Source organism: Achroia grisella, unplaced genomic scaffold, assembly GCF_030625045.1.
Source record: "Achroia grisella isolate CSIRO2021 unplaced genomic scaffold, CSIRO_AGI_Agris_v1 utg327, whole genome shotgun sequence".
NCBI classification, from domain to species: domain Eukaryota; kingdom Metazoa; phylum Arthropoda; class Insecta; order Lepidoptera; family Pyralidae; genus Achroia; species Achroia grisella.
Window position 1 is genome coordinate 1,653,257 of NW_026712799.1, and position 22,658 is coordinate 1,675,914.

General features: G+C 34.1%; 1 protein-coding gene across 1 annotated transcript in view; it reads right to left on the reverse strand.

Moving 5' to 3' along the window:
* Window positions 1-210: 210 nt before the first annotated feature.
* Window positions 211-22,658, reverse strand: part of LOC131843645 (Golgi-associated PDZ and coiled-coil motif-containing protein-like) — a 52,260-nt gene continuing 29,812 nt past the window's right edge. Inside the window, exons 3-14 of the mRNA XM_059192321.1 lie at window positions 8,740-8,794; window positions 7,758-7,899; window positions 7,246-7,351; window positions 6,674-6,910; window positions 5,391-5,516; window positions 4,919-5,031; window positions 4,035-4,142; window positions 3,280-3,472; window positions 2,758-2,832; window positions 1,639-1,864; window positions 1,129-1,243; window positions 211-618 (exon numbers count right to left, since the gene is read on the reverse strand). Of these exons, the coding sequence (XP_059048304.1) occupies window positions 498-618; window positions 1,129-1,243; window positions 1,639-1,864; window positions 2,758-2,832; window positions 3,280-3,472; window positions 4,035-4,142; window positions 4,919-5,031; window positions 5,391-5,516; window positions 6,674-6,910; window positions 7,246-7,351; window positions 7,758-7,899; window positions 8,740-8,794 (1,617 nt within the window). The 3' untranslated portion in view covers window positions 211-497. The remainder of the gene's footprint in view (window positions 619-1,128; window positions 1,244-1,638; window positions 1,865-2,757; window positions 2,833-3,279; window positions 3,473-4,034; window positions 4,143-4,918; window positions 5,032-5,390; window positions 5,517-6,673; window positions 6,911-7,245; window positions 7,352-7,757; window positions 7,900-8,739; window positions 8,795-22,658) is intronic.

Below are 22,658 nucleotides of genomic sequence, written 5' to 3' on the forward strand. Positions count from 1 at the left end.
TTGTAAGTCAAAATATTGTAACTTTATAGTTACATTTTTCCAGAAACAAAGTGGAAATATGATAAATAATATTGAATTTAAATTTAAATTTTAAATTGATCATGTGACTGCGTAGTAGTAAGGTACAAGATTTTATTTTCCCTTTGCTCCTCTGGCAAAGATATGCAGTTTCATGAATCAGTAGCTTTCGGCTTATGAACATTAGTGACGGTACGATATAAAATAATAAGAAACGCCTACCGTCCGATGTGCAATATTCATGAGAGTGTTTGTAAGTATATTTTGTATCATAATTAAAAAAGATATACAAATATAAACAATTCTATTACGGCATGTGGAGTTATGACCCACCTGTTTTATGTTTATTCTTCATGGTTGAAGCTGTATTATCTGCATCAAAGATATATGCATGCGTGATCTAGCGTTGTGAGGTCTAAATGGCAGCGCAGACCCATCGTAAATGGAAACGTGAAGAGATAATGGCGAACGGCGAAGGCTCAAACTGGGGTACCGAAGTCGGGATCTCCGTCGCCGGCCAGAAGCCGCGCCGGGAGCTTACCACGTTCTACGTCACCGTTCGTCAGCACGCTATCCAACACTCTTCGCGCTGATCCTATCCTGTAATAAAAAATTACTTTAAATAAAGAGCATTTTTTCTAGTTGAACCAACAGAACGAAATCAATTCTTTGAGGATTTGTAATATCAGTTGGGAAATGACAATCCCATGCTAAATAACAAATCGTTTCGGTAGCCCGACATATATTTACATTTCATTACAATTATGCATCTTGAACATTTTCCTTGCAAGTAAGTTCACCATAATATGTGGTAGTGTAACCATGTACAGATAGAAAGCATTATTTGAAAACAGAATTACTAAAACTGTATTTCTTCATTCCTTTAGTAATCACTAAATAATGTGGGACAAGTCCAGAAAATTCGTGTGTTTTTGAAAATATGATTACGAACATAAACTAAATTGCAGAATTTATGAATGGAGTGGAAGTAAGATTTTAAACTACAACTTAAACCACAGATAATGCACGGCATCACAGGTAACCTTGTAACCCAGTAACCAGGTTACATGGTTACAGAAACGCGTACAAATTATATGGCAGCACATATACCTGAAGCCTTTGCTCTCTCTCCTGAGCGGCCTGGCGTCGCCGTTGGGTTTGTTCAGCTTGACATCCGGCTCGACGGAAGGCGGAACTTGCTCGGCCGCCGGCGGGGACTCCGGCACTAACGATACGACCATTTTGAACACTAGCAGTAGCAATACTTATACGGCGAATATGCGATATGTGAAGTTACTAATGATTTTATGTATAGTGTAAGATTAATTAACTACTATACTCTGTGTCATATACTTTTGCATGTAGTTTTGGTAGTAATGTTAGTAATGACTTTAGCAAATCAACATACTGTTAATTACTTATTATTACTACTAATGAATATAAAGAGTTAAGTTTAGAGCAACAAAATGCAATCAAATATCCAACTATTCCAGTAACCACATTCACACAGTTCACACTAATTGGACATTTGGTTCCACTTTAGATTTTGTTGCACTGAATAATATATTAAAATGTTATATAAGTGTGTGGGTTAAATGTTAAATAATTGAGAGAACTGACTGCCGTCTGAGATGGTGGTCGCGTCACTGGGAGCCGTAGGAACTGTGGGGGCTGCGGGGGCTTCAGACGCTGCAAGTGCTGCGGGGGCTGCGGGGGCCGCGGTAGCTGCGGGGGGGGCGGCGGCGACGGCGGGTGTGGTGTGTGGGGTGCGGGGCGCGGGGGGCGGGGTATCCGGCACAGGCGCCTCCGGCTGCAGTGCTACGTATGTGCCTTTCGTACGCCAGTCCTATTGTAAAAAAATATACAATTAATTAAATCAACAATCCAGTTTGGAGATTAGTCAGATTAAATATATTGTTAAATAATGCAATGTCTAAATATGATGTCAGTTTCAAAATTATGCACTGTTTGCTAGTAATATTATTAATTGTAATAGAAAGTGCATTCATAATAAAATTTATTTCTTAGACTATAAAAGGTTGTAGTATGAATAAGTTGGTAGCATATAAAAAATGATTTTAATAATTTGCTGTTTCCACAGTACAAAAATTAATCAGGTAATACCACTATCTATAGGCAATGCATAGCTTTCAAAATGTTTGAACTATTATCACGAAGATTAGTTTTCACTCACAAAGAAAATTCTTGGAAAATCTTTCAATGAAGAACTAAATAAATTTTTAATAAGTTTCTGAGTTGCAATTATTATAAAAGTTACTGTCTTAAGATGATACTTAAGACAGTAACTTTGTATTCATATATTATATGTATTGGAAATGGTAAAAGCGTACTAGGATTGTTAATTGCTTAAGTGATTTTATTATAGTACATATTTTACAATTACAAGACCAAAAAGCATACATAACACGACTGCATCTGATTGAACCAACGGTTTAGAGGAAAGGGATTATTAGTAATGCAGATTAAAACCCTATTATACCTTAACTCCATAACCCTAGCAATGTATGTCAAGTTGACCTCCTCGCGGTTCTCCATGGAAACCATTATGATAAATCACGATTGGTTAACTGACCTGACCTCACGCTCATCGTACACCATTAACGCAGGCGTATGCGCCAATCAATTATAATCCTTAAAAAATCTTTATCGTTTTCTAATATGTCAAATTTGAAACAATATAAGCACTATGTTATTTCTAAATGGGTATGCAAGGTATACCTGCGGTGTGTGATGCGGTGCGCGGGGACGCCGCGTGTGTACGGGCGTGGACCGAGCCGACCGCACGCGCGGGACCTACATACACACAATTGTCTCGTACATAAAGTATAAGCAAATTTAATTGACAGGAATCCTTTTGGCACTTGCTTTAACAATGATTTATTTTTTTACATATTTGCATGACTGCTACTCTGCAACCCACCCTCGGAACCGCAGCTGACTTTCACTGAGCTTGATATCACAATTTTCTTAACCAACTTATAAATTTACAACCGAGAGGAAATAATTGACGAAAAAAGCTTCTGACCCGTGGATATTACGTAGCATTTAAGTGTAAATATGTTTAACATATTTAAAATATAAAATCCCTTAGTTGAACAACAAAGTAGGCTTTATTAAATTAATAATATTTCTTATTTTTTTTATAAATACATTCTTCTCTATTACTAAATTTAAATTACCCCGCCCGAGAATCGAGAAAAGGAATATGGTTCATGAGTAAAATTTTAAAATGTTATTAACCTGGTAGGTATCTAAATCCAGACGTGTTTCAATCTTAATTGAGTCATCATCCATATCGAGTATGGACAGATTGTTGTTGATCGAATTATAGTCGGGGTATGCGACCGGCGCGCGGTACTGAGGCGAGGAACACTCGCTGCCAGACCTCGATCCAGAATCCGACCTTGACCTCGATCCTGCATCTGATTCTGCCCTGTATACGAACACCACATAATTACTTAACTATAAAGAAACTTGGCTATAACAGTTCACGCAGCGCCATCTAGTCCCAAATTAAGCAGAGCTTATGTTATGCTTACTAACCGTACCGTGCGAGGCAAGACGGTGTTCAAAACAGTTAGACTGCCGAGGTAATCAATTAAATTGTACAGATTTTTACAGAAATCTCTAAAGACAGTACCTACATATAAAAAACTTGAACTTTTTTTATGTAATCGGAATGTCAAATAAAACCATCGCCAATATACATAAAAATCAAAACGAAATCGCATCAACACGTGACGCCCGTAATACAACTTATACCTTGACATTGTCTCTTGAGTAGTAAAGTAATAAAGTCTTAAGTAAAGAATAGTAAAGTCGTGCCTCCATTCAAAAAGCCCACAAAGCAAACTATTTAGTAACAAAAACAGATATGACATACGCAGACGTCTTTCTACATAAATAGTAAATACACATACAGTGGAAAAATTCGTGTTTTCGGTAATCTTAAATACTACATATATACAATGTGAATTATATGAATGATAAATGACCTGTAAGTATACCTAGTGTAGTCGGGTGTTCTTGGGGCTGTGGGGGTTGCACCCGAACCATCCTGTTCACCCCCGAATACCTCTCCATCCTCGGGGTACAGTGGGAATCTGTAAAAGTATATCTGTATATGTAATTTTTTCTTGGGGGCAAATATACTAGCTACATATAATGTAAAACTGATATAATATCATCATAAGGAATATAAATTTTATATTAAAAAATGTTATATATGAAAATGGTATTTCTTTTACCAACTTGATGTACAATTTTTTAACAGTACCAAACAAAGAATGTTATAAAAAAAATAGTAAAACTAGCTGATCCGCGTAACTTCGCCTGCTTCACTGTTACTTAATCATTATATTTCGCCCAATTTACTTTATATTCTTTTAAATAATAGCGTATCTGTTATTTTGTTGAATAAGCTACATTACAGTTTATGTATAGTGTCACAGTTTCATTAAAATGCCTTCATTATTTATTGCGTGAAAGTGTAACAAACATACATCTACCTATCCATCCAGATCAGTAATTTCGCCCAAGTTACATTACATATTTTTAAATTATAGCCCTTGTATTATTATGCTACATTTACTGTGTTTCTAATATCTATAATATCACAATTTCATCACAATCCCTTTATTAGTTATTGCGTGAAAGTAACAAACATACACTTTACACATAAACATCCACCCATCCATCCATACTCATAAACTTTCGCGTTTATAATATTAGTCAGATTTACTTAAAGTAAATATATCGTCCTAATATCACAGCACTAATTGTATAATTTTATTAGCTCGTGACCTGTGTAGTTGCAGTTTCACAAAATTACGAGTTAAGTTGATGAGAACTGTATAGATAAGAAGCTAGTTACAATTACCTGTAGTTATCTTCTGACAGCCTGTCATCGTCGTCGGTCGCTATAAACTGAACGCAAAGCGCGCAATCCCCTTTAACACTCTGTAATGCTTGTACTGCTTCTTTGTGACACGCCTATAATGTAAATATTTCATATTAATTATATTATATTAAGAACGGCTATCATAAAAGTAATAACAAAAGGTTTAAATACTGTTGATTTAATGCATGCTGTATAGCGCTTTCATTACTGTTTATAGAATACCATAATTAACTATAAATAATCACAATTTACATTAAACTAGTCACAAGTCTACGTGCGTATCTCAACGCACTTTACAATGCGACAAAGGAAATTTATTTTTACGGTAATTTCAAGTTACCACTTTCCAAAGATATTTCGTTTATACATGAGTGGGCAGATATGAGAAGGCGACAGAGAATATTAAAATTTAACACACGACAGAGAATATTAAAGTTCTCTGTGATGGTACCTGCGTAAGGTCGAGATCGTTGATGGCTAGGATGGCGTCGCCGACGTATAGTTCGCCGGTGAGAGCAGCCGGCCCGCCCGCTTCCAACTCCGAGATCAGGATCGGCACCCCGTGCTCACGACCGCCCTGCCAGAAATATCAACGACCTTAGGATTTGGAAATATTTATGTAAAAAATATAATATAATATACATATAAACACACACATACTTAACACATTTTTGAGGAATCACCCAAAAAACCTAACGACTTCCAAAAAGAGCTGCTAATAAGTTCAATCATATTCTTTTCAAATGTTTCACGTAAATAATTATACAATTTACGTGAAATATTTGCTAAATTTAGTTTAATCGAAACTAATGTTGATCTTATTCTTAATGAAAATTGAAGTCGGTAATGGACAAAATCATATATTTCAATTTATTAATAACTGGATATTGTTGGAAATTATCTACTTATATAATTCCACAGTTCCGCGTTCTAATGGTCTCGTCAAAACAACAAATAATTCATTGCGTCGTGACTAATAAGTATCCGGAACTTTCAGAATGTCTAACTAATGGACTCTACTTCACTCATTGAGAATCTTTCAAATGCTTTAGAAAGTAAACAGTGGTTTGAATGATGCCAACATTACGGTTGTTAGGAAGACAAGGCTGTCGCTGACAGCAATGAAACAGTATTGTTTTGTTTATACATGCATACTTATACCTGCGTCACACTTGTCGTCCATTGGGGCGGACAATCATTATAGTCCAGCTTTTAGTATTATGTTAATGAGTCACTAACTCTACGGAAATTAAACCAGACGAAATACATCCATAGTTTGTAACAATGGGTTTAAAATTAGCATACTATACAAACAGTTATATTTAGATTATAACATTTTTAATAAACAGGAATATCATTTAACAAATTCAATTCAAATAGACGCTCCAGGTAGTCGAGTAGTTTAGCACATCGTTTTACTTCATATAGTTGCGGGTTTGATTTCACACACGACACAAACAGTTGTATTCAGGAGTATGATAGTTTGTATCAGTCTGGGTGTTTTCTATGTATGTATTTACAAAAAATGTATCTAAGAATTGTATCAGTTGTCAATACCTATTACAACTCTGGATAGCTTGAGACTAGATGGCGTTTTGTGTAAAAAAATCTATGTGACAAGAATAACAAACAAAAAATATTTCTTATTATTTTCACTTTCCTCATAACAGTCATATTGAGAATCTCGAAAGTGAAAAATGTCTAAGCACATCGTCACACGTGACGTCAACTTACCGTGACAGAGATGCCCAGCCCGAGATGCGGCGAGCGGCGCACGCGCACGGTGCGGGGGCGAGCGCGGTGCGGCGCGTGTGACGGGTGTGACGTGTGTGACGAGTGTGGCGGGTGAGGAGTGTGCGTGTGAGCAGGGGGAGCGGCCTGGGGAGGAGGAGGCCGCGCCGGTCGCGGGGACACTCCGCGGCACACGCGCACTAAAGTCTTGTGACGCTGCAGCAGTATCTCCGCTTCTACCTGCAGAATCAGGAAATAGTCTTGAACCAACTTTGGATATAGGACCTCCATGCTCACCTTTCTTTTGTTTTCTATAAGCATTGCGTCTCGTAACGATTACGAAGTAGCAATTTCAAATATTTTGCAAAATACCATATGTTGTAGGTTCCAATGGGCAAATATTATAAATTTTGTATGTATAAATATAAATTATCTGTGATAACAATTCGAGCTAGCGGCACGTCGTCCACTATTATATGTAAGAAAAAAATAGTTTTTTTTTAAATATATTAAAATATTATTATTTAAAAAAAAATTGTCTAATTTTTTTGAAATAAATGGTAACAATAATATACCTGAGCCCATAACGAGTCTCTAAGTTCGGCGCGCATGTCCCTCCCGAGTAGTTGTAACTGCTGAATTCTTCCAGCCAACTCCTTATCCAAATACTTCGTAGCCAGTCTGAAGGGTAAAAAGTAAAGATTAAAAAATGAAATATACACAAGATGCTTTTATTTATTCTACTGCTGCCATAAAAAGCTTTGTTCTTAATCATTTATATTGGTTCTATCGATCCTCTAAACTTCTTTCTATATAAATTTTATAACTTAGGCGTTAATATCTAATTATAAAACTGACTCGCTAGGTATCCGCAGTTGCAAAATCTATTTATATCCGTATTCGTAAGTTAATCTAGAATATTGTCTGTCTGTGTATATATAACTGTCATTCAAATCCGCTCAGCCGTTCATGTGTCATCGAGTTACAAACATTTACACAAACTTTCACATTGATCATGATAGAAACAGGTAGGCATTAAAAATGAATATAATATACAATATTTTTCAGGGCAAGTAATGTCAATTACCTAGCACCAAATAGTTCGGAATGTAAAGCTAGTACAGTCTCCCGTAGCGCGGCGTTTTCCCGAGCCAGTTGGTTCGCCTCCGATCGGGCGCGTGCTGCCTCAGGCACATTACCCGCCGTATCTCCACCATCCTGACATCTGCCTGTACATTATAAATAACTTATACTCCTTCATTGAAAAGCTATTATTTCTTAGGTTCATAACAGTTAATTTATCCACAAAGATATGCATAGAAAAACAACGATTAGTTTTACTGTTCACTGAAAAACAAACGATGAATCTAAAGTCGCCGTTTGTTATGTCGTTGCATAAATTGCATTTGCATGCTACCACAATAGTGTTCTTATTATGTACCCGTCTTAGTCTTCATTTATGTACCTGTATATACTCATATACTATTAGTGTAGTAGTATATACTACTATACTAATAGTATATGATAAATGACATAGTAATTATAGTGTAATGAAATATGATGTGATAGCAGTCACATCTTATTTCAGCAGTCATTGCTGCGGGAGAGTTCGATTAGAATACTGAAAATGATTGGAGACAGCATGGAGTCAAAACTAATCACGTGAAGGTGGGAGATAATCTGAAATATTAGGTTGTATCGACATTAGTTAGATTAAATATCCCCCCCCCCCCCCTCCCCCCCACTACAGCTACACAAACTACACAAACGAAATCTGTTCTAGGTCGGAACAGCACATACAGGCGATTACCGTTTTATTGTATGTATGGGATATAGCATTGTGAGGGTACAAAGATCCTTTGTAATGGATGGTGATATATAGTCTTGAAACTAGGTTTATAGTGCTAAAACTAGATTTTACAGTCAAAACCTAACTCTAATTTCTGTATGTTCCACTTCGGACGAAACCGAAATATTGGTGGCACACCACTACCTAGTATATTTCCTTTTATTTGTATAATTACAATATAGATTTAAATTGTATAACTTGTATGTAGGTAAATACTTACCAGCAGTCGACGCACGTGCTTGCACCAATTCTGCTCTCATATCCACGAGCTCCGCCTGCAAAAATGGAAAAGAAATATGATACAATATTCCGTTTGACAAAGGGAGGTATTCTATTACAACAGCGTATAGTGTCGTATGCCATTGCAAAGATTGGTCATGACAATAGAATTTAGTTTGCACTGACACCAAATCGATGGTGGCGTAAATCTGAAGGGACAATTGGAGGGCGCGTGTTGTCGTTGCGCAGTCATAAATCGTCAGATTGTTACACCCCGTACCAGTCGATTTACCCTCATTGACTCTTAGTATTCTATCTTCCTGCTAATCGTTTATGATTTATGTGTACAATTTGAAGTTAGTACCGTGTGCCTATTTAATAAATGCTGTTATATTGTTTACTTTTGATGGATATTAGATAATTTTATAAAATCGGTGATATCATCAAAAAAACTCAGTTCACTTGTAAAATTGTTTTGTTGTTGAGATTAATACTTGTTTAAACAAAAGTAAATTACTTAGATTACATTTAACAATATACACATACAGTTGATGATATCACCGATTATAATTACGGTAATATAGAAAATATATTTATTAATAAAAAAGGTCAGCTCGGGGTCCTCGAGCTGAAGCATTTACTGAGCTTAATGTGTAGAACATAAAATAAAACGAGTAGACGTTGTTTTACTGTCGTGCGTGTCGGTGAAAAATTACTGCATCACTCACAATGTCGCCTATCCAACCATATAGCAATCGGCCATAAACTCAACAATGTTGCAAATGCGTTAAAACCAGCATCTAGTCTCTGGTATTCTTTGTGATAACTAAGTAGGTACATTAAATGTTGAGAAGGTAGGCCTATGTTCTACAGGAGCTAGATATAAAATCTCTTTATAATATTCGTGTCAGCAAGACGGAAGTGTAATGGTATCGCTTTAGCTGCAAGCGAGTGCAGCGGCGATCTCAAGTGGATGCAATGCGAGGCACACACACGTTGCAGCCGTGCGTGCGCGGTGGTCTTTACTTGGCTGATATAGAATAGCTGTCTTTTTGAGTTAGGGTTTGGATATAGGAATTGAAAATAACTTTTCCAAATTTAGAATGATTTCTTTTTTACATTTGCTATATATCTGAGAAAATATTAATGACTAGCTAAGCCCGCGTCTCGTACCTTTATAACTTTATTTTATTGAAGCTTACCTTAAATCAGTAGCGAAAACCATACCCAAATCGATTAAGCCGTTTCTAAGATTGCTTTACACAAACACAAAGACAAACAGACGAAAGTTTTATTAATAACTGTTTCGAGTTCTTTTACATTGATTAAGTCCAGCAATAATTGTATTTCTCACATGTCTTCTATATCATGAAATGTATCAGTTATATTTTTTATATTTATAGACGTTGATTGTCAAGCATGGGAACAATTTATACAGCCATTGAAAACAAATTGCGAAATAATACGTGTCTTATCGTCGTCTCGTCCTCGGGCCTAGTCGTTACCCACATACTGACTGAATTCACTTTTAGCACCACACCCTTTGCCATTTTCCTTGGCACACTAAACATCTAATACGCGCAAACCTAAATATAGTAGTACTGTCTACTTTCTGCTTTTTATTTACATTTGTATTTAGTTGAGATCCGCCTCGTAGTACGACGTCGTACAAGACAACTTTAGTCAATAAACACGACCTACGCGGATTCATTCAAGATCATTATCGTTTGGATACTGAGTGGGTGTCTGTTGTAACGAGCGATTGTGAATATTATAACAAAAACCTATCGCATTCACGTGGTGCATGCAATATAAAACCATTATAATATATATACAGTTAACTTGTAATCGAGACAATGAATACGGTTCATTAGGGTCTCAATAAAATGAAGAATAACACTCCCGAAAGCCGCAGGCAATCTAAATAGCATGTTCGACGACATACTTAAGTTACCAGTTATTCGAACAGGGGGGAGATTGCTACTAGTGCACCGCCATATTAGGTCGAACTCCACGTGATCCCCTGGACCTGCTCATATTGTTTTAAAGCTTATTATATCATTCTGTACTGCTCCGCCCGCCAGCATATACCATTAGTGCAGGCGGATGTACAATTCCCTTATCTCCCATTAAAGTAAGCTATTTCGAAATGTAGGTAGGAAGTTCTCAAATACTATATAAATTGTATTTGTGAATTGTAGTCGTGGTACCAAAACATTTGATAAGTCCATATTAATATATATCTAGACTATGTGATAGTGGACGAGCCAATTAGCCCAGTCCTAATAATTTGGTTTAATATCAGTGTATCCAATACCGTAGAATCTTTTAAAACTTCAAAACCACTAGGCTACGAGATTCTCTATGAGTTACAATTTAAAAGCAATATCAGCATTACATAGTAGAATGCTAACTAGCCAAATCAAAATATGAAGCGGTGTGCTTGTTGAGAACTTGAGAGATCGACGAAAGCTCTTTCATTAAAGACTGTGTGGGCGCCGATCCTAGATAACGTCCAACAGTAAGAAGATTGATTCACTGCACTGCTGATATATCACTGCACACATCTCAGATACATGAGTGATCCGATGTCTTGACACTAGCGCCACCATCTATACATCGACTTGACAGTTCGTCTCAGAAAACAACAATAAATCTGTATACGGTGTAGTTCTAACTGGTCGCTTGTTTTACACTATAAAATTTGATACTCGTTTGTGTAATGAGAATGATATAATATTATTTTAGTAGTTGTATATTGTAAACGATTAATGTTAACTGCGACCACATAATATGACAACATAGAAATTATAATTGCCTTTTTGAACGACGTTTCATGTTACAAAATGTCGTAAATATAAATAATTATCATTTAACAGGTAACTGTCCATTTAATATGCAACACCGCGGAGTCTCAATAAAATGCATAAACTATAAGCACGATGGGAAAAACACATTAAATTTGTATTCAGAAATTTTATTCCAATAACGAAAGACAATAATATATTTTATAACTAAAGCGAGTGTTAAAGTTATAATTCTCTATTCGTCCATGCAATATCTACTAACATTCACGCAATGTGTTTTGTATTATCTACATATGAGGTACATTTTGTACATGCAGTCTCATCACGCTGCGGACCTCATTGCTAGTCAATATGCTAAACATTGTCCTAATAGTTATACAATACAAATTATATACTAATCATACTGAGATTTAACTTACGTTATTTCTGTAAATCCAGACATAAAGAGGCTTGCCTATCATAAATAATAAAAATATATTTATTATATTAATTAAGCTTTAATTAGTATTTATACAATACAATATAATTTTAATTCAAAACCACTATTAACTCAATTTATAAAGATCCATAAAGAGTATTCAGACAAGGACAATGCAATATTTTTAAAATCTTAAAAGATCTTGCGAAGATACTTAACCAATGTCAGTCTTCGCTGTTCTTTTGAGTCTGTTAAAAATGTAATCACAAATCGGTCATACAATGCTCGGAATCCGCTTAGGTACGGCTCTTCCTCCTACCCACGCCACGCGGCGACGACACTCGACTCAACGCTTGTGCAACAGCCCCTAGACTTGTATTGGAAATATACGGTTACACTTTCGTATGCTGCAATGGATGCATTACCATAAAATTTATTTTCATCCGATCACTTGTACATGAAACCCTCATTGTGAACTATTATTGAATAGTCGGAGATGACCGTATGAATCTATTATAAACAATAGTGAGAGTCGGAGATGCAACGAGATGGACCGCCACCCAGGAAACGGATGTTATCGGAGAATGAATGGAGGATGAACACGCGGCGGGGGCTCGCTTCGACCATTTACACTATCTACCGCAAACGTTACCGACAGAATCTACTTTCTATACTGGAATCAATTTATTTTACTTAGTAGATAGACACTGAGTTAGATTTAATAAATTGTGAGTAGATAACCAGTAAAACAAATAAAACCCTAAATACCTACTCATTAAATACATATCTATAACAATAATATTACTAGGTACTACTACTATGTAGATACTAAAAAATATTATAATGTTATTTTTTGTTTCTCGTTCTCTATACACGTAATATAATACAAATAAACGAACTAGTAAAGTGCGAGTTAGTCATTTTTAAATAAATATAATAATTCCTATATCCGTTATCCCGCGACTTCGTCTACTTTTTTTGATATAAAAGCTAGACTATAGAAGTTTCTAGAAAAGAAGTTAAGAAAATTGTGCAGAAAATTTGTTAATTTTAATCAGAAAACTGTTTTAATCAATAAGACAGCACAATGCTATTCATGTCAGCAAGGTGACTATAAAGTGACTATAAAAACAAGAAAAAAACTAAAGACATTCTAATACAGGACGTAATTTTAGTTTAATATAATAAAACAAATGTATAAGTATAGCATGCATACGGTGCCTTTTCTGTCTAGTAAAACCAAGTAAATGTACATAAACAATCATGGTAGATATACGACATAGAGTGAACATTCCACTTATAAATAAGTTACAATTTTATGGACTGAAGAATTTTCTGTATGCCTTTTCATTTTACGACGCTGTTATTTCGAATTCAATAAAGTTCAAAACTTCAGTAAAGTATTTAATCAAATCAAATTATGCTTATTCCTGTACATACTCAAATTACCACTAAATAAACTGTTTAAGTAGGTAGTAAGTAATTTTATGTGAACACCGGAATACATTCGTAAATCTATATATTCTTGTACATATAACATCTATCTAGAATAATAATTAAACATCATTAAGCTGAAGAGTTTGATTATTTGGTTGGACTCGCTAATCCTGGGAACTACTGTTTCGAATGAATAAATATTTTGATTTTTGGAAGGCCCAGTTATCCAGGGAGGTTACAGGCTATAAAACATCACGCTACAATTAATTGGAGCGAAACATCAATGTAAAATGTTGCAATAACGTGGTCTGTTATAAACGCAGACGAATTTGCACGGGTCAGCATGCACATACATTTATTAAATATAATGTACATTTGAGTATGGATACATATATTACATATATTTTTTCATTCTGATCCATATTTTTTTTCATACAGATATTCTTGAAATATAATACCACCAAACAGAGATCATGTGATCTGTGTTTGCTCTGTGGTTGACATTGAGAAAATGTCACCATGTGTACTTTTACTTGTGTACTTGTACATTAAAGTTTTAATAAATTAATAAAACAAATATAGTAATATAAATTAAAGTACTGTTAATGACTACTTATATAAAGGGTGTCGTACAAAGACAATATACTATTATAGAAGTCTTGATATGCAACCGGTGAGGATGCAAAGGCGGCCAAGGCTGGGTTTACTATTGACTAGAATATTATTATATGACGTTTTGTCATTTACTTGTTTATTGTTTTAAATATATATGAATTTTGTACGTTGACTGAATATTAATTAGCTGACTTTAGTTATTGAATGGTATGTTGAAAGTTCAATTTCATCATCGCGATAAGACTGACTGTTCTCTTTGTATATATCATCATTTCTCATAAGAAAAGGTTAATATAGGTATGAAAAAAAGATTGAAGTAATATTATAATTAAGTTTTATAGCTGTATATTGAGTTCTAAAGTGACAAACATAAAATATATATTATCATATTACATAAGAACCTCGTTCGGTCACTATAAAACTTATTACGCTACTCATGGATCTGTACTGATCACAGATAGTCTATTACTCCTATGTTTTCATACATACATCTCATCTTCACTCGAATAATTTCAGAATTCATCATACTTTTATAACAAATAGTTCAATACAATTGTTTTGTTCGAGTTATATTCTAAAAACCGAAAAAAGAAGGCAGAATAAGTATATTAGTATTATTTTTAAAATATTTAGTTTTTTTAGTGTAACGCTGTTTGTGCAAAAGTACGACAGTAAATTACTAATTTCTAACATCATTATTACAAAGGTGGATAAGTTATCATATACTTATGTTCACACGTCTCGAGTTCAACGTCGCGCAAACACGTTGACAATAAAGCTTACAGTGGTAATTTAATACTGAACATTTATAGGAACGCATAACATGCACATATCGTCATTCTAGGAGCATTTCATCCGTTGTACCGATACGATTCTAAGAAATGTACAGCGAAATCGTCGCAGACGATGCGAGCTGTCGCGTCCGTTGCCAGGTGCACTCACAAACACACGTTTGCCTTAGATCACGTATCATCACATAAACATTCATATATATTAGGAACTGTTTTTTTTCGATCGATCCATCGAAATTACGATGGTCTAAGCAGAGGTTCTAACCCTTAGGTGTATGCTCAGACTAAAGTCATATCCGTGGGGCGAGAGCTGGTCTTCAGCCGTTACAAAAGTCCTTCCGTGGGTTTGTAGTGCCATCTGTACTCACCCCATATCGGTCGGTGAAGCTGTAAAGACCAGATTAGAATAGTTTGATAAACATAGAACCAAAGCATGATTTTGCAGTAAGACGGTTGCATATATTCCAGTGAAATGGCTATACTAGTCCTTCTATTGCCATGAATAGTATGTAAATTTGGTGGTTTGCATGCTAGGTTATATATACCTACATATAATAAAATTATAACAGGCCAATGTCTGTACATTATAGATTGTAGCAACAGAAGTCAAAGCAACGAATTTTACAACTTTTATTTATATGTCCGTATATTTTGGACGCGCATCACGTAAAAACTACTGTATGGAATTGAATGCAGTTTTCACTAATATACAGACTAATCTTAAAATATAATATACATTATACCATTTTACTGCAAGAAGCTTTTATGCTGTACGTAACAAGAGCGGAGCGGTAGTATTTTATACAACCAGAATCAATATGATTAATGTTGTATAATTTTTCTTATATATCAGATCAGGGGTAATCTGTACAAAATCGCTGCATTGTCTGTTACATTACGGTTAAGTGATCTGCCATTTCAAACATCTAGTAATAAGAATCGTCAACACGCCACTCAATATCTCTGGGACATGAACATAATTGACGGACTTCCCTCTTTGATTTATGTTCTACTCTTTATCCACCCTTTGTAATGACACAAATAACCAAGCTTTCATTTGAACAGTATTTCTAGAAACTTTGAATTATTAGTCTAGTAAGCATTATTATCAAATCTAAACATTCTTAAGGGACACTGCTCGCAGGCCATCGCAGATGAAAGCATAGTGCATCCTACGTACGAGTATTGTTACATCACGCCTGTATGAATCTAGGGTCAGACAAATAGGCGGAACCTTTTATGTATTATGTAATATATACTTTGTAACTCATTGTTGTGCTTAAAGACAAATATAAAATTTTATAATTTACTAGCGGCCTAAATTCTTACGGGTAGACATTTCCGCAGCGTATGCGATAAAAGACACTTCATACAACAGGTATTTTATTTAGGTTAGATTATTTAACTTGTAATAGATATCTATTTGTTTCTAGCAACGAATATAATAGCTTATGTTAGGTACTATGGGATAACGTACCATTTTTTTACCAGGTTTTTATAAAAATATATAAATCATACCTTCTTATAACATAATATATGTAAATAATTTCTTAATGGTTGTTGCAATGGTCATGGTAATAGTATTATTAATACCATTTTTAATTTACACGATTTCAAAAAGTATAAATAATATATCTTTATTTTTTATAACGGTTTCATTCACTGAAGCAATTTTCATGACGTTACTCAGGACCACTTTGTGAGCAGTTTCTTTATATTTAAATATGTTTTTAAATCCAATAATGGAAATGAAATCAACAACAAAACCAAATAAAATACATAAAAAGCTTTTGAAATAACCTGGTTCTTAGAAATTAACCCAGTTATGATTCATTTTAAACATTCCTAATCTAGATACCTATGTAAAAGCAAAATAAAATTTAATCTTAATATGAACCAGCCATTAATAATGTGATTCATGAGTTCTATTAAAATGTTTAATTACCTACGCTAGTGGTCGAGTCCAGAATTACACATTGCAATAAACTGCAAAATGGTGCCGAACAGTTCCGACTACGAGTATACATAATACTAATATATTCATGGAATACTTATTTATCATATGTACCTATATAATTACATGTCGAAAAGGCTTAAATAAATTCTCGAGCACCTAGCTTAGAGAAAATAGCTTTTATCGGGTACATCATACAGTAAATATTTATCACATTTGATTATGATTATATCATTGAGTCATTGATATAAACATAGAAATTTAACATTTTAACGCTTAGCTCTGTTATTTATTTAATCTTAGTATAACTATTTAAATATACAAATTACTTTTATTTTTTATGTACCGTACCTACTTATCTTTCTAAAAATGTCTAGTATTAAATATTTAGTAGCTTAGTGATTATCTACATTTATTTAATACAATGTACGACTATCACAATAAAATTATATATATTTTGTTTAACAGGAATTTACAGCATGTAATTAGTGCTTGTACAGTAAAGACAGTTACTACATCGTAACTTTAAATAGTATAAATACTTTATAAACACTGAAATAATACAAATCATATAGATAAATCCATACACGCAGCGAATAAAACAAAATGATATCAAGGCACTGCGATTAAGTGGCTGATATTAAGACTTCTTAAAACAGAAATACTGCTATATTGAATAAATGAAAATGAGACTTGCAGTCGCTAGCCCAAAAACTATAGGGACTAGGCGCCACCCAGTATGCATAGTAATTGCATTTCTCACATTACGTCGCTGCCCCAAACCATCAAAATATAAAACAATACACGGGTAGCAAACATTTACAGCTAATAAAATAAAAATAATTCCAGGCAATAAACACATATGAAGCTTTATGTACATTCCGTTCAGCAGTAAAATTGGCATCACGATTAGGACAGTGAAACCAGTCATGATTCATCGACGCAGTCTGGACGGTGATTCGAACGAACTGGGCATGCATTGCAACTACTGAACTCGATACATGACATTTCAACTATGGTTATTCCAATGAATTCAATTACATCATCATTGACTTAGACATCGGCCCTTGATCTGAATTTACAATTTTTAATTTCGTATAAAGATTTTCTCTAAAGATCATTGCATGAGTTTCTTCGCAGTTAATATTTCCAAGAATGCGAATAAGTTATATTTGAACTTGATTTGACTTATCATACGTATCTGTAATAGACTTAGATGAAGAAAAATATTTTGAATTTATATCCACTATGCGAACAGTCTGTACTTAATTGTCAATGTCAGTTTATAAAAAAATCTCTCTAAGTTTGCTACATGCCATGAGAATAATATGTCATAAGAACAGGTTTGCAGGTTTGATGCTATGTTTGTGGTGACGACGCCATAGGATAGTGGCACGCTTGAGCGGACCACAAAGTGGACCGCAGAGACTCATCCCGCCGACAGTCGCCACTTGCGCTCTATACCGACATCGCCGCCTGCCACCCACAAAACCTCTAAATACTGGCAATGCGCCGCGTATCGAATATCGACCCCAATAGGGGAAACACAATAGCAGAACCGTGACGTGTCGTTTTCGAGATAAGCATACAGGGACAAAGCATGCCTCTGCATATGTCGATAGATGATGCTACTTCTATTGAGCGGTCACGTACGTTGCCCTAAAATCCATTTGCACTGCACAATTAGCAAAATTTCGGATTAAAACTGGCAAATAAAAAAAAATTGTCGTTGAAAATCATTCCCACGTTTGTTAGATTAGTAGTAATATTTTATGTGTATTTTGTTTGCACGCTTATATCACGCGTAATGAATAATGGATAATTTTAAGTGTTTATATGTTATAATATGCACTCGAAAATGCAAATCTGATCCCATTTAATACCCCGCACCATGACTTAAGTTATAAATTATTGCCTCCGTAACACGACATCGATTTAAATACGCGACTATTTTTAGTTGTCATTGCCATAAATCGTTTTTAAAACGTTTGTTTAATAATTCAATAGTCGCAACACAATTTGGGAAAGTAAGTCGGATTAGTGGTCAAATATTGGCCTCGATTATTTTTACACTACCGAGATGGTATACACAACATAGGGATCGCTTTCTGCGTTTAGCCTCACGTTAGTCTGAATATGTCAAGCTTAAAGAACAATAAAATAAAGCATTTTACATATACATATGTATATTCATTATGACGAACTTCAGGCGTCAACATCAGACACTGGAATATCAGTCAATTAGCATTCATCATAATATAGTAGTTACGTCAGTATCAATTCAATCAAGAATTATGATCAATAACAATAAAACCATTAAATTCAAAAGTGATATTAATTATTGAGTAATTTTATACGCTGTTGTGAAATAAAATGCAATGTTATTGAATTCAGAGACAAGAAGACCTAATGTCTTCGCACTTTGAGATGTATCCATATAATAACTATTATTTTCACAATTACCTCTGTCGGAGAAATGGCTTTTTGATTAGAGTGCGGTTATATTTTCTTCGGTTGCTTGACTAATGTTATCTTTGCCCACAGTACCAAAATATGTAGTTAATAACATCTATTTTCAACTTACAGATTTGGTTCAACCTGGGATGAGGTTATGCACTTTTTATATTATTTTGTATATGTAGGTTGTTTAATAATGCACAATGAGAATAAGCTTTTATGACTAAGAAAGTGGATCTGTGATTATAGGCACTCTATAATTATAGTACGCAAGATGATGGAGTTTGAGCTCTTAGTTACATATTCTTATTTTTCTTATGTTATATTATATGAACTATATTTATATTTCACTGACTGATGTTCGTCTATTCTGATCTTGGAACTGAACTTTATCAAGTACGTATAAAATAATTCTCATCGGAAGTGGTTGGTGATATATAAATATATCAAGAACATAGAAAGGTATATTTATTTGATTACAAATATACTACTTCATAGCCTTGTACGTTATTTCTTTATTTGAGGTCGACCTGTAGTACCAGGACCAGTGTACCTGAGTAAATTTTTTAGGCATATCAATTTTGATGGACTGTGTAGTCCATCCAACTTTTCATGAGACGACCTGTTAACATAATATATAATATTAATGAAAATAACGTTTTTGTCTTTTATTATAATATGGTTTTCGATACTTCGCATAACATACACATAATCGGTTATGTATATCGACGATATTGACATAAAAATTATTCTATTAAAATATACTACAATAATCAAATAATTTAAGCCGTACTCCTATACACATAAATACAATTTAGTAAACAGAATGCATAGCGTCTTTATTTGACATACGATTAAAATAACGGCATTCTAAGTTACACGTGTATACCAATTAAGGATACAACAGAAGTCGAAATAGGTGCGTCTACAGAAACGATCAAGGTCAGTAGTCATAAAAAGCTAATAAGACACTGCATCTCATTAAAAAAGCAATTAAATAGAACAAATACATCAATCAATGCAATGGCAACATGAAGGCGTACACAATGCGCTTGCGCAGCGCACCGCCAACAAAAGGAAAGCTCCGACTTTTCTTTTTACAGTCGGCCGAAGACGACTTGTAGGCCAATAGACTACCGGCGAATTTGAGTCATCTCGTAAAATAGCAATTTATTGTGAAACCAGTATAATTTGTTTTTTTTTTAAATAATGCGTTAGTAATCATTACACATCCAAACACACGATTAAAATGTAACTGATTACCGTTAAAATAATTATTATTACAATTTTTATCATCTGTGTATTTGTGAGTGCTAATTGTAAAAACGGCATAACCACTTCAGGTGCAGTGCAGTATTCTCTAATGTATTGTGGTCCTTTAATATTTTGGGTCAGCAATCAGTACATACAAAAAAGTTACAAAATGTTGTTATTTCGAATACTATGAGTCTCAGGCACATCTAGTGTACCTATATAATTAATGAAGTCACTAACGACTTTTAAATAAATAACATAACATAGTACATATTTATGACCAAAGATATTAAATTTAATTATTAGTAATCCCGTAGATTTAATTACTTGTTTGTATCTGTTTAACAACTTTATTAAATAACTAGCGACTCACTCTTGCTTCGCGCAGAATATTTCTTATGTTAAGTTTAAGTTGACCTCTAGTAAAGCATCGAAGAAAACTGCATTCAATTGAATGCAGTAGCTTCTGCGTGATGAACATACAAACATAGAGACAGACAAAATTTTAAATACTGCTATTTAGGTTTTAATTGGTCTAACATCAGTTTTTTAGTAACTAATGTACAGACATAGTTCTGTTACAATATTCTTATGCATATATAGATAGACAATATTCAACACCAATCTTTCCTTAAACAATATTACCAATCGAGGCGCCACATTTGTTACGATGACAAGGACAAAGTAATTATAGAGGCTCGTTAAACTTGATTTTAAATTATAAAGAAATAAATAATGTATCGATAGTCCAGGACATAAAATAAATTTAATTGGATCAAACAGCAATTTTTTATCATTAGAAATATTAGAATTATTATTAATTTAATTGTTTATGGTTATAGTCGACTATTAGAAATATTAATAAAATATTTTAAATATAAAAAGACATTCACGCTTTTTCTATTGTGTTCATTACTTTTATAGTATCTATTTATTTTTTTATATTTCTTACAGAACCTTGCAAATTTTCAATTGACAATTAACAGCCTTGAACTGCATTACATACTTAAGCAGATCGTTTTTTATTTAGGACTGTAAAATTGTTGACAACTCAGCTTTAGTCCTTTCGATATCACGAAGCAGCTAGAACATTTTCTAGTTTCTAAAAAAAATTCGTAAAAATATGAAACTAAACCCAACATAGTGTTATTGTTTGAAAATAATTATGATGAAAATGGCCAAATGATTCAAAATGATACCAATTTTTTCTAAGTAATCAGAATCAAGAAGCTTATAAAATTTCCGAAATAACGTACGGACACAACATCTGAATACAGAATGTGCTTTCGTTGCACACGTATTACATGTAGGTAACAGCTCGTTTAGAAATAACGAGCTACACGAAAGCAATATGCACGTGAGGCAGAATCTAATTAAATGCTGCTCATAGTTTATCCGGTGCTGAATGATTCCCACGAACCACGGACACTGGGTACATGTCACATCCAAACTAAAATAAATGTATAAATGCAAATATCTGTCTAGTTGTTTATGACGGCTTCGGTGGTCTAGCGGTTTTGCACACTGAATCACTTCCGACGGTTGCGGGTTCGATTCCTCGCACGGTACAAACATTTGTATTCGTGAGTATGATTGTTTTATCAGTCTGGGTTTTATATACATTACGTCTGTATTTACAAAAAAAAATGTATCTACGTATTTATTATACCTATTAGTAGTCTAGTAACTAATAATAGATACTAAAAGCTCTGCTTAACTTATAACTATTTTATAGTTTTTGTTTTATTTTATAAACAAACGTTTCAAAATAACGTTTTTCAATGCTGCTATATCAGTGTTTACGCCTGTGTACATATAATACATAGGCGTAAACACAGATTTTTAAGAATTAAGTTTCTTCTTCGCATGTGAAGAATAAATTCAGGTTATCATTAGTTTACTTTATTATATTCAACAAAAGTCTATAGTAAAAATAATTTAAGACCTCATTCCGCCTAACTGTTTAAGGCATTAATAGACCGTAAGATATTGTCCTATATCAGACAAGGGTAGCAAAGTGTAACTGGTATTAAAATATATGAGACGAGTACCGTAAGGACATATATTATCTGTGGGATACGAAATCAACAAACATTGTATCGACACAGCGAAACCAATAAAGTGGAATATCAATCAGGGAACTCTCATCCCGTTTTACGAGACTTATAAAATCATGCCATTTTATCA